The 13,132-nt window shown below is 44.9% G+C and overlaps 1 protein-coding gene across 4 annotated transcripts in view; it reads left to right on the top strand.

Annotated features, from left to right (window-relative positions):
• LOC131502689 (nuclear RNA export factor 2-like) overlaps positions 1-12,262 on the top strand; it is a 45,567-nt gene extending 33,305 nt beyond the window's left edge. For 2 of the 4 annotated variants that reach the window (XM_058713587.1, XM_058713589.1), the window contains exons 2-21: positions 2,354-2,537; positions 2,771-2,924; positions 3,212-3,295; positions 3,416-3,520; positions 3,639-3,719; positions 3,840-3,909; positions 4,057-4,145; positions 4,266-4,373; positions 4,551-4,660; positions 6,539-6,575; positions 6,965-7,033; positions 7,119-7,174; positions 7,300-7,407; positions 7,529-7,587; positions 7,702-7,817; positions 7,910-7,952; positions 8,509-8,581; positions 9,089-9,271; positions 11,801-11,861; positions 12,001-12,262. In XM_058713587.1, the coding sequence (XP_058569570.1) occupies positions 2,354-2,537; positions 2,771-2,924; positions 3,212-3,295; positions 3,416-3,520; positions 3,639-3,719; positions 3,840-3,909; positions 4,057-4,145; positions 4,266-4,373; positions 4,551-4,660; positions 6,539-6,575; positions 6,965-7,033; positions 7,119-7,174; positions 7,300-7,407; positions 7,529-7,587; positions 7,702-7,817; positions 7,910-7,952; positions 8,509-8,581; positions 9,089-9,271; positions 11,801-11,861; positions 12,001-12,045 (1,835 nt within the window). In that variant the 3' untranslated portion in view covers positions 12,046-12,262. Of the gene's footprint in view, positions 1-2,353; positions 2,538-2,770; positions 2,925-3,211; positions 3,296-3,415; positions 3,521-3,638; positions 3,720-3,839; positions 3,910-4,056; positions 4,146-4,265; positions 4,374-4,529; positions 4,661-6,538; positions 6,576-6,964; positions 7,034-7,118; positions 7,175-7,299; positions 7,408-7,528; positions 7,588-7,701; positions 7,818-7,909; positions 7,953-8,508; positions 8,582-9,088; positions 9,272-11,800; positions 11,862-12,000 lie in introns of all 4 variants that reach the window. The other 2 variants (XM_058713586.1, XM_058713588.1) reach the window with 1 other exon arrangement.
• The last annotated feature ends 870 nt before the right edge of the window (positions 12,263-13,132 follow it).

The following is a 13,132-nucleotide window of genomic DNA, read 5'->3' as shown; positions in this document are numbered from 1 at the left end:
ATCAAACCATTGTTACATTGTTTTGAGCAGAGGAGTCAAATGATTTGACTTATGCTCTGCTGCTGGTGACCTGGACCTGGAAAGCAGTATAATCCAGAGATAGATAGATGTTGGTGTCTTGGCCAGGGTGGTGGTAATAATGGTGGTGGTAAGAAGTGGCTAGATTCTGGATGTACTGGAGAGAGGGGGCGAAAGAATTTCCTGATCAGTTAGATATGGAGTGTGAGAAAGAGAGCACTCCAGGCTGCTTTCAAGTTTTGAGGACTGAGCCATTGACATTTCTGGGTCAAATGCTCTATCCATGTTTAATTCCACTTCCAGTGCCACACAGGAAAAGTCCCAAAGGTTGTGAGTAGCAGGATTGTCTTGACAGTAAGGCCACAGAGTAAAAGCAATGACTTCCCAGAGGAGTAAATCTGAGGCCTGGTCGTAATCACTACATCAGGGAGCAATCAACAGTGAACAGACTTTTACTCATAAGTGTGCCCTGAGACAACATGGAGTAATTGAGGTACAAAATGTACAACACACAAACCGAGAGAGCCTTAAATATTAGAATCCAAAAGAAAGCTGGTTTCTACCAGTCTGGTTACCTTAATCCTCCCCCTACTGCCCACCCAAACCACTAGTATTATTATCTGCTGGTACAGTGTTTCAGTTTAACATGGTACAAATAGGGGCGCCTGGGTGGCGCAGTCGGTTAGGCGTCCGACTTCAGCCAGGTCACGATCTCGCGGTCCGTGAGTTCGAGCCCCGCGTCAGGCTCTGGGCTGATGGCTCGGAGCCTGGAGGCTGTTTCTGATTCTGTGTCTCCCTCTCTCTCTGCCCCTCCCCCGTTCATGCTCTGTCTCTCTCTGTCCCAAAAATAAATAAAAAATGTTGAAAAAAAAAATTTAACATGGTACAAATAAAATACCCTTAGTGAATCCACTGTGGGAGAGGGAATTGGGACTGATATTTCTGTAGATGCCAGAAAACTCCCAAATGTATCATTTACGTGGTGAATGATATATGTTGGTAGGGAGTATTTGTGGGGGAAGGGGTGAACATCAATACAACAACTAGGGGTGAATACAGGGTGAAATACCACCAAGACATGGTCTAAGTATACCTGTGGCTACAATGTCCAATAAAGTAGGCATCAGAGCAAAGAAAATTGATAAGAGACAGAAAGAGGCTTTACATAATGATAAAAGGATCAATCCACTGGGGAGTCATCATGATCCTAAAAGTGTATGCATCAAACAACAGAGCCTCAAAGTACATGAAGCAAAGCCTGATAGAACTGAAAGAAGAAATAACCACGTATGTAATTATAGTTGGGGGCCTTCAACACCCCCCACTCAGCAAGGGATAAAATTACTAGAGACAAAACCAACAAGGATATAGGACATCTGAATAACATAATAAGTTAACAGGATCTATATGACATAAATAGAGCACTCCACACAATGACAGCAGAGTGCATTCCCACCCCCCCCCAATATCGATGTAACATTCATCAAGCTAGATCATCTTCTAGACCACCAAACAAACCTCCACAAATTTTAGAAGAATTGAAACCACACAGGGTGCATTATCTGACTATAATGGACCTACATTAGAAATCAATAATAGAAAAAAAATCCCTACACACTTGGAAATGGTAGTTGACTTATTCCACTTTGTCATTCAGATCCTTGTTATAGAGGAGCTGAGTTTAGAAAGAGTTGTCTTCTCAGCTGAAAGGCATTTCACGCTGGGCACAAAGAAAGCTCACTCTGGATGTTTCAAACTGAGTATTGTTGACAGCAAGGCTGGAGGAAGAGGGACAACTTAGGAGGCTGTTTACATCAGTCTCTCTTGACGTTAAAGCTTGTACTACACCAGCAAAGGAAACAGCTTGCTGATTGTTAGCAGGATCAGTTTGGTGGCTGATTATATTTGGGAAGCATGAGAGAGATTGACTCTGTGGTATTGGTGTGGTTGTTAAGCCTGAGAGAAGGCACAATTCATATGTCTTCCTGGTGTATGGCTGGTTTCCAATCTAACCCATGGATCACACATTGTTTTTATTTGTTTTTATAAATCCTGTTTCATTCTTTAAAAGGTTCAATATAGTTTCCTCTTCCCCTTCTCCTACTCAGTCACCTCCTTCTCCTCCCCCAAGATTCCTCCCCTGATAGTGCCATCTGTAAAATAAGGTTCTCCTGTCTGGGCAAACAGAGGAGTTTCTTTTCTGGGGGTTGTGGCATTGGACCCTTAGGGCAGGTTGGCATTTTGCTTGCCCTACTATGGTGTGAGCCTAAGACATAGTACATGGTAAGTGGACCACTGGTGTATCTTCAAACTTGTATTTCTGTCCCCCTTTTAGAATCCAACGATGGTGGTAACTCACCTCAAGGAAGACAGAATGTTTGGAGTTCTTTACGAGGTAATTTTGGCAAGAGTAACCCCCAATATGAACATGGTGGATATGAGCCTCAGCTTTCACACCACCAGGAGGATGATGGAAATGTGATGATGAGGAATGTCCAGGAGTACCCCCAAGTAAGACAGTAAGTGACCATACAGCCTGGTTTGCATGTAGCAAACCCCTGGGATTATGCAACTCTTTCACTCTACTTGCTCTTCTTTTCCTTCTCTCACTGGAGAATTGAAGAATGCTCAAAGTGGAATAATGGTTGAGCAATCCTACTTGTAGTCCTGGTGGCAGAGAGGTAAGGGTGTGTAAATGAAGAATTTCTTAGCATTTATGGCCACCATCCTCCTCTCCACTCCCCTTCTGCAGCACTTTCTATAGCAACCAACAGAACAAGAGGAGAGTGAAATGGCATAAAGAAGGCCATATCCATATTACTGTGTGGAGAGATAGAAAACCTCTGAAGAGAGAAATGAGGGAGAACACACAAGATGGAACCCCAGGGAGCTGGTTCAAGATCACCGTGAGTGTCCTGGCAAGATCTTCATTAGAATATCCTGGAACTTTATCAAAGGAATACCACTTTAAACAATTTTACATCGATTATTTGTAGGAGAGTTTTCCAATGGAGAGAAAGAGGGTTTAGAAAATCCGTATTTTGCACAAAAATAAGAAATAATGTTAGTGGTCCCTTCTTTAGAAGCCCTGTACAGCTCAGTAGAGAGTTGGAAAAGAACACTTTTGGGTCTGTTTTCCAGCTTTAATTCCGTGTTGTCTCTCCTCACTCCCATCCCTTCTTTTCATCTTTAGATTCCCTATGGGGGAAAGTATGACAAGACATGGCTAGTGAATTCAATCCAGGACCATTGCAGTGTCCCTTTCACTCCAGTGGATGTAAGAGAGGATGGTGAAGCCAGATGAGTGGACACAGGGAAAGAGGGGCTGGGGCGGGGGGAGCCTACTGAGCAGGTAGACTCTATCCTTCAAAATTATTGTTGCCTCCCTCTCCTGTAGTTTCACTATGTGAAAAACCAAGCTCGGTTCTTTGTCCAGGATGCTGGGATTGCCTCTGCATTGAAAGATGTCAGCTACAAGATATGTGATGAGGAGAACCAAAAGGTATGTGTTGAGGGCATTACCTGTACCTAGTCCCGGGGTGGGAGGACAGCCAGGGTCTGGTGGTCTTCTTTGGAAGCAGAGTTATTGGTGCTTACCTGAGCACGTCACCTTCCTGCAGATATCGATCTTTGTCAATCCCTCTAATGTACCCTACTCTGTGCGGTACAAGTTGAAGCCAGAAGAAATGAAGCAGCTAAAGGTAATGCAGACTCAAGGCCCGTTGCATGCCCACACCCAGACCCACCTCCTCTTTCTCCAGCCCCCGATTTCCCTATCCCTACCAGAGCCTCAGAGTGGCTTTCTCTGCCTTTCTCTGCAGCTGACCATGCACAAACGCTATGATGTCTCCCATGAAGCTCTTGACCTTCAGAGTCTCCGCTTTGACCCAGGTACAGTTGATAGCAGTAATTCTAGGGCAAGTGAGGGCACAGGGATCTGCCTGGGAGGGAGACTAAGGAATGGTAACGTGGGGAGGGGTTGATGCTGGCCCTGGACCCCTGTCAGCCTTCTGTTTGCCTCCTCTTGGCTTCCTGAAGACTTGGTGGGCCATGATATTGATATGATCCTGAATCGAAGAAACTGCATGGCTGCCACCCTGCAGATCATTGAAGAAAATTTCCCCGCGGTAAGGCCTTAGTCCCAGTGCTGTTATCAATAGTAGGGGGTGGAACTCATGAGGTGGAGGACAGATTTGTCTCTGAGGCCCTAGATAGTAACTGTCACTCTAACTCTTCTTCACCAAAAGCTGTTGTCCTTGAACTTGAGCAACAACAAACTGTACCAGCTGGATGGCCTGTCTGACATTATACAGATGGTCCCCACAGTCAAGATCCTGAACCTCTCCAAAAATGAGGTGGGAAGAGGGAGCCAGATCAAAGTTGGGGTTGAAGGTGGGTGGTATTGCTCACCAGAGTGACGACAGGAGGCAAGAGAAGGTACCTATGTGGAAAAGTGGGGGCTGGGGGTGCAAGGGCCCATGTGTCTCTCTTTCCCTGGAACTCCTTCCCAGCTTCCTCCCCATATTTCTCAGCTGACCTTGGTGTGGGAGTTAAACAAGATGAAAGGGCTGAAGCTTGAAGAGCTTTGGCTAGAAGGGAACCCTTTGTGCGACACCTTCCCAGACCAGTCCACCTACATAAGGTCAGTGTGAACCTCTGTCACCCTTCTTGGATAACTTCACCCATGGGATCCTGAACTATCCCTGACAGTGCCCCTCTGCTGATGGTGGCATCCTTAGTCCTCTGGGAGTATCACAAGCCTTGCCTTCTCTGTGTCCCTCACCTTCACTTAAAGATCTTTTATCCCTCTGACCTGCTCACCTCTTTACATGCTCTGGCATCTGTTTCTGACTTTGCACTTAGCTTTCTCTGATACCCACCTATGATGTGCTCCAAGAAGCAGGTCTCCCCCTCCTCACCAGGACCAGGGGTAAGCAGCCTTGAAACAGATGCTGGTGACCTGGACCAAGTAGGGTCCTCCAGCCCTGAGCCTCATGCTGAGACAGGCCTCCCTGCCTCTGTGGTGGTATGGGGCTTTCTTCAACTGTTCTGAGAAGGGCTTTCCTTCTCTTAAATGAAATGTGCCCTATCTGTCCCAGGTTTCCATGGTGGCTTTGTGCCTCAAGGCCCTGGATGGCTTCTCTCGTTACATCTATTTCTCTGGCCATATGCCAGGAGCTGAACCTTCTTTGGGAGAAACTAGGGTTCCCTGAGTCAAGGGGCAAGAACTGGACCACTGCCAGTGAACAGAGGGCTTCCCAAGGTAGGAATGGAAGGGAGAGGGCAGAAGTGCTTGAGAAGACAGAAGGACAGGCCTCTCAGAGGCAGTGCCCCCTATCCACCTCCCACATATGTCACATCATCCGATCTGGTCATTCAGAAGAGCCCTGGGCCTCCTGACATGGGTATAATTCCACAGGCAAGGAATCTATTGAGACAGGCACAGGTGCACAGGGGCCATCAGGAGGGAAGGCAGTGACAATTAGAGGGGGACATGGACCCTCAGGCCCATGGTGAGCTGGGGCTTGACCCTCTGCTCCTTCTGGGGAAGGTCTCCTTCCCCTGTATCTGCCTCATTTCCCATACCCAGCTCCAGCTGAGCTCACACAGGTGACAAAGTTTCAACCAGCATCCAATGGGCCCCCAGCTTAACACCTGCATGTTTTACATTCCTACCTCAGGTGCCAGGGCCAGCCAGGGCAGATGAAGGAGAGGGCTGCAGCTACAGAGCCATTCCCCCCTTCTTCTCTCTTCCTCCCTGGCCCCCACCAACATAATAGAGCTTTTTTTCCTTTCACTTTGCTTTGCTTTCTCTTCCTCCTTTGTCTCTACTCCCCTATGTCTCTCTCACCTTTCCCCTCTTCCCCTCACTCCCTCTTCTTTCTTGAACCCCCGCCCCCTCCTCCTCCTTCCCTGCCTCCTGGGTCTCGCCTCACTCACCTCTCTGCCCCGACATTCTGGGACATCCCTGGGAGGTGTCATGGTCCTGCAGAATGCTGGGCCCCTAGTGAGGTAGCAGAGCCATGGGTTCCCACCTCATTCCCTCTTCTGCCTGGAGTCCTCAGTGGAGACCTGGAGGAAGGAAGGGAGGCAGGGAGGGGAAAGGAGCCCCAGAGGCTGGGCTCCAAATGTTGATCCTGGTGGCACTGGAGGTGGGAGTCAGGACAGTGTAGGTGGGAGATACCCAGCAGGTAGGTGAGAGAGGAGAGAGAGGGAGAGAGAGAGCGAGAGAGAGAGAGAGAGAAAGTGATGGAGGGAAGAAGAGCAGTAGGGAATATGAATGTGAAGCTGTGGAGAGAGATAAGGAGGCTATACCTTCAGAGAGTCCATATGGAAGATGTTTAGTGCTCAGCAGAGTAGTGGACCTAAACCTTTTGAAATCAGAGGCTGAAATGGGAAAAGGGGCTTCTGGATGGGCAGAACATACTGGTCTTTGTTTATGGCATCAGTGTTTTAACACAAATGAAGAATTGCAACTCCAAGCTATCAACCACTTCTTTCTATTTTTGGTCTTGGACAGTGCCATCAGGGAATGTTTCCCCAAGTTGTTACATCTGGTAAGTGCCTACACTCATCATTGTCTTTTACTAACATTGATCGTCTCCATATCTGCCCTCAAACTCATTGGTCTTGTCTAGATTGCATGTATCCATGAGACCTTTATGCACTAGGAAACATGGACTCCTGAAAAAGATAAGGATATTCTTCCTGGAAAAAATGTACACACACACACACACACACACATTGTTGCATATAATAGTAGAGACTTCCAGGACCCCATGATGAAGACACCCATTGTAATCTTGCCCCTGGCAAGAAAGGGCATTTCTAGTGCCCGTTCACACCTGTCTTCTGACCCTCATCCTCTCCCGGGCTCATCCTTTTCCCTAAGTATCCAGGGCCACCTCCCTGGTCTCCACTGCTGACTTCCTCTTCCCTTCTCCAGGATGGCCAGACGTTACCCCCTGAAATTATCATTGACACTGATGCCCCATACTTAATAAAGTCCAGCAAGGTGAGGAAGTAATATCAAACAACATTTGGGGTATTACAAGGGAGACTTTATCAGCTACATAGTCTCAAATGTCTTTTAATTACAGGAAAGCTCCAGAGGATCTGAGAAACTAAAAAGTCTAATCCTGCAATTTCTTCAGCAGTAAGTACTTTAGAGACCACAAGAAATGGGGACTGGATGCTGAGAAAGGTCTGTTCATGGGGGTTCTCAAGTCTCATTTGAGGTCCAGACCCCAGAGATATACTATCCTCATTGCTTTCCCACAGGTACTATTTGATCTACGACTCTGAAGACCGCCAAGGTCTCCTCTGTGCTTACCACTACAAGGCCTGCTTCTCCCTGACCATTCCCTTCAACCCCAAAGACCCAGCCCCGTGAGTAGAAAAGCTCAGACTCTGATCCTGGGTTGTGTGACTCCCCAGTGGATGAAGGATAGCTCCTGTAAACACCCACACTGGCCAGACTATCACCTCCTCTTCCTCTTTGTCTCCCTAGAAGCAGCTTATGCAAGTACTTCAAGGAAAGCAGGAATATGAAGAAGATCAAGGACCCCTGTGCGTGTTTGATGGGGAAGATTGTACAGAGAAAGGGGGAGAGGTGAGGGGGTAATCATAGAGCACAAGGCGTGGCAGCCCCTGACCTTCACTTGTTTCTCTTCCCCCCTATAGATCTGCGTGTTCAGCTGCTGAAGCATACAAAACATGACATTGTGTGCTCCCTCAGCACACTGCCCAAAACTCAGCATGACATCAGCTCCTTCGTGGTGGACATGTGGTTCCATACGGTGAGCACCTGCTTCCTCTCAAGGGCAGCCCTAGAAAGCCACAGATGGGTAGGAAGTTTAGGTGACTTAGCACCTGGGTTATTCCTTTTTAGGAGATGATGCTCTGCTTCTCTGTCAATGGGGTGTTCAAGGAAGGTGAGTATATGTTGGACCCCCTCTGCAGATGCCCCACTGCTCCCTTCCCTCTGGTTGGGCTCCCTCTCAACTTTCTTTCCCCTTCTCTTCCTATTGCAGTGTTCTCTTGCCTCCACTCAGCTCCCAAACCATCCTGATCTGACATGGGTCCATGCCCATCTGCCCTGCAGAGCTCAGGCATTAGGGACACAGGCTATGTAGCTTGATGGCTCTCATCCCAGATCCTCACTCAGAGAAGGGGGGCCCATTAATTAAACTTCCAAGTTTCCATTTTCAAAATGGGGCTAATAACACCCATCTTTTGTGTGCCTGTGAAAATGCATCAAATGAATTCATAAAGTGATTTACACAGGGCCTAGCACATAAAAAGGTCTGTATCACTGGGAGCAGACTGTTCCTATTGCCCTCCCCATTCCCAGAATCCTGACTTTCATAGAACAATTGTACCCTTCAACATGAGTATCAAGTTAAACTCTGACTGGGGAATGCTATGTAAGCATGTGAAGCATGTTCAGTTCTAATGAACTGAACAGTTGCTTGTTGTTTGTTGTTGAAGTGGAAGGAAGGTCTCAGGGTTCTGTTCGCGCCTTCACCCGGACCTTTATTGCTACACCTACCAACAATTCCAGGTGAGTGCTGTGCTGTGTGTAGAAAACCCCATTCAGCTGAGATTCAAGGGTTTGGGAATGTAGCACTGTATGTCCTTGAGGTTTTGTAAGTATTGTGGAAAGTATTATTCTTGCCTAGTGGTTAAGAGCGTGGGCTCTGGAGTCAAAGCATTGTGTTATTTTCCTGACCCCAACATTCACTAGGTGAGTGACCTTGGCCAAATCACATAACCCTTCAGTGAAACAGCATCTTCCTCTGAAAATGGTATTAGACTATCCTGCCCCTTGGACTGTTTTGCATAATAAATGCATTGGGTTTAAACTTACAAATCTAGTGAAGCTAGTAGACAAACTCTCCACAGGTGCATCTGTGGGAGGGCTAGATTTACCACCCAGGGAAGCTATGGGACAGGCACAGTTAGGGGTATGGAAGGAATCTGGTTGCTGAGAGACAGTGGCAGCAGGGTCATTGTTAGGGGTGTGGGATTGTCCATTTGTCAGTTGTCTGAGGGTCCATTTTTCCTCCAGTCTATGCATCGTGAATGACGAGCTGTTTGTGAGAGATGCCAGCCCAAATGAGACTCAGAGTATGTCCTCCATCCCAGTGTCCTCATCCATCTCCAGCTCTGTGTTCATCCTCTCCAAGGAGCAGCAGGAAATGGTGCAGGCTTTCTCCACTCAGTCTGGGATGAAACTCGAGTGGTCTCAGAAGTGAGATTGGGTATCCAGGGGAATAAGAGGGAGCTGGGAGAGTGGGAGAATAAATAATAGGAATGCATAGGCAATTTGAAAAGATAAGTATTTGGATATTTTCCTTCCCAAAAAAGAAGGCCTATGAATAAAGTATCCTAATTTTATGATGATATATATTAAAAACTTTTAAAACATTATAATGTTCCTATGACAAGACCTTGCATATGGAAAATCCTAGGTAATTCACTAAGAAACTATTAGAATATCGATACACAAGTTCATTCAAATATGTTGGAATAAACTGAAGACATAAAAAATGAATAGACATGCTATGTTCATGAATTGAAAACCTTTTTAAGATAGAAATACTACTTAAAGTGGTGTACATATTCAACATAATTCGTATCAAAATCCCAGTTTGCTGTTTTCCAGAAATTGATAAAGTGACCCTAAAATTCACATTAAAATGCAATGAATTCAGAATAGCCAAAACAATATTTAAAGTGAAGAATAAAGTTGGAGGACTCAGAATTCCCAATCCTCACAATTTTGAAATTCATTGGTAAGGTATTATAAACAAGATTGCATGGTACTAAAATTTGGGTAGACATATAGGTCAATGTAATAGAATTAAGACTCCAGAAATAAACCCTGACATTTATAGTCAATTGATTTCCAGCTAAGTGCCAAAAAAAATTAATGAAGAAAAAAAAATCTTCCCAACAAATAATGCTGAGACACCTGGATATCCACATGCAAAAAAAAGAAAAGAAAAAAAAAAAAAGAAATTTGACCCGTGCCACGCATATCAACTCAAATTGATTAAAGATCTAATGTAAGATCTGTAACTATAAAAACTCTTAGAATAAAATATAAGTGTATAACCTTCATGAACTTAAAATAGATAATGGTCTCATATATGACACGAAAGCACAAGCAACCAAATAAAAAACAGACAAATAAATTAGACTTTATCAAAATTAAAAGCTTTCATGCATCAAAGGACACTGCTGAGAAAGTATAAATACAACCTACAGAATGGTAGAAAATATTTGCAAATCTCATATGTGATAAGGTCTACTATCGAGCATACCTGAAAGACTAACAATTCAATGATGGGAAGACAACCCAATTTAAAAATGGGGAAATTATTTGATGAACATTTATCTTAAGATATACAAATAAATGGGCAACAAGTACATGAAAACATGCCTAACATCATTAGTCATTAGGGAATGCAAATCAAAAACAATGAGATACCACTTCACAATCATGAAGATGGCTTTAGTCAGTGAAATGGAAGATCAGCATAGGTGAGGATGTGGGTAAATTAGAACTCTCATATATTACGAGTGTAAAATGGAGCTGTGGTTAGGGAAAACGTTTTGGCAGTTCCTTAAAATGTTAAATGAAGTTACCATATAAACCAGGAATCCCACTGTTAAGTATACACCAAGAGAAATAAAGATATGTTCACTCTAAAACTTGTACAGGAACATTAATAGCAGCATTATCTATAATAGCAAAAAAGTGGAAACAACCCAAATGCCCTTTAGCTAATAAATGGATAAATGAAACTGGTACATTCATATGGTAGAATATCATTCAGTCATAGAAAAGAATACAGTTCTGATGTATGCCATGACATGGATGAACCTTGAAAACATTATGCTAAGAGAAAGAAGCCAGCCTCAAAAGGTCACATAGTGTATGATTCCATCTCTATGAAATGTCCAGTATAGGCAAATCCACAGGGACCAAAAGCAGATTAGTGGTTTCCAGGGCCTGGGGAAAGGGGAGGAATAGGGAGCCATGTCTAATGTCTAGAGAGTTTCTTTTTGAGGTGATAAAATTATTTGGGAATTAAATAGTGGTGATGGTTGAGCAATCTTGTGGATATACTAAGAAAACAATTGTACACTTTAAAATGGTATGTGCACAAAAATAATAACAAAATGGTATGTACATTATATCTCAATAAAAAAAATGATTGGAGGGGTGCCTGGGTGGCTCGGTTGAGCGTCCAACTTCGGCTCAGGTCACGATCTCACGGTCTGTGAGTTTGAGCCCCGCGTCAGGCTCTGGGTTGATGGCTCAGAGCCTGGAGCCTGCTTCCGATTCTGTGTCTCCCTCTCTCTCTGCCCCTCCCCCATTCATGCTCTGTCTCTCTCTGTCTCAAAAATAAATAAATGTTAAAAAAAAACACTTTGCACTTATGACTCTTGTTCTACCTTTAAGAAAAAAAATGATTGGAAACTTGTACTTTTAATAAATTTCCATTTATCTACTCGAATGTTTTTCTTTATCAACATATATTAAACTCCCTTGTTCTTTGGAGAGCTCTAATTTTCTGTTTTGAAGTCTAGTGGGCATGGCATTTTGTGTCAATGTGATAGACATTTTCACTAGGTCTTTCTTCACCATTACACATAGTGCTCATACTGATGGTACATGAATACCAGCAAAAAGGTGGCATACGTTTAGCATCGCATGGTCAGCGTCTCTGTACTGTGGTACTAATGGAGGTCATCTGTCCTCCCACTCCAGGTGCCTTCAGGACAACGAGTGGAACTACACCAGAGCTGGTCAGGTCTTCACTATGCTCAAGGTGAGGTCTGGGATCCATTGGGTTGGTTACAGATGGGTGCTTCTGGGCCTTCAGGAAGGCCAAGAAGGTGGAGGCTGGGTAGCCTGGGAATGAAACACTGGGATCTGGCTCTTCTGACGTCCCAACTCCTTCCCTTCAGAATGAGGGAAAGATCCCAGAGGACGCCTTCAAACAAATCGCCTAAAAGAAGCCTTGGATGTCCACATCATCTTTGTTCTCTTTACTCCAGCCTAAGGCCATGTTCATGGCTGGGGATGGAGGCTGGGATAACCATGAAACCAAAGTTATCTTTAGCAGGCCAGGTGACATAACCACCTGAAGTATTAGTTGTTCTGTGTATTTCCCCCACTCGTGATTTCTGTTTATCTTCATAATAAAGAGTGATGCTGCATGTTGTATAATGTGTGTCCTAGGTTGCTCTTCCCCTGCCCTGACCGTGAGGCAATGGGTCCAGGACTGAGAGGCCCTACCATCTCCTCCACATTATTCACACTGGTGGCCCCTTGCAGGTACACCAGGCTTGACTTCATAGGTAGTGTGTCAGTAAATTCTGATGAGAAGGGACACACACTGCTTTTAGGGATTGGCCTTTGGAAACAGTGTGGCTCAGTGAGATGCTCTACCTGGAGGCCTGCAGAAGCAGCCATGTGACCTGGAACAACAGGGGCTTTGCAAGGGTTGCCTACTGGCTAGTGAGGGCTGTGGAAGGAAGGAAGATGAGGACTCACCTATTTTACTTCTTATTCCTGATCATTTGAATGCATTCAAAGGCATACCATCAACAGTTCTATGATTTGCACACAGGTGAATGGGAAATGGGCCTTTTCACACCTCTCACCATGCTTGCATTTGTCTTCTCATCCATCCACTCTACTGCCCCCTCATCCTTTCTGAAAGTGCACTGTAGAAAGGATCTCACTTCAGCACCTGAGAGTGAGGGAGAGTCAACCTGTCTCCCCAGTTAATTTCTCAGACAGCTGACGAGGGTGCTCTATAACCATGTACTTGGGTGGGGAGGGGATTCAGACATTTTGCTTCATTCCAGACAGACAACAGTAGCATAGAATCTCACATTATGGCCAGTTCTGTAGGACCTTTCTCAACGACTGGCAATTAGAATTTCAGAATTGCAGGCAAGAGTTGAAAGGGACACTTGTACAATTTATTTTCCATGCTTCTGTAACATTTGGACTTTAGACCACCAGCAGGCATTTTTGAAATTTTTGAAATTAATAACAGTACCAAATTTCAAGTTGCCATCCTATAAGTGA

The sequence above is a fragment of the Neofelis nebulosa genome, chromosome X, assembly GCF_028018385.1.
Source record: "Neofelis nebulosa isolate mNeoNeb1 chromosome X, mNeoNeb1.pri, whole genome shotgun sequence".
In the NCBI taxonomy this organism is placed as follows: Eukaryota; Metazoa; Chordata; class Mammalia; order Carnivora; family Felidae; genus Neofelis; species Neofelis nebulosa.
This window is presented reverse-complemented; position numbering and strand designations above follow the sequence as displayed.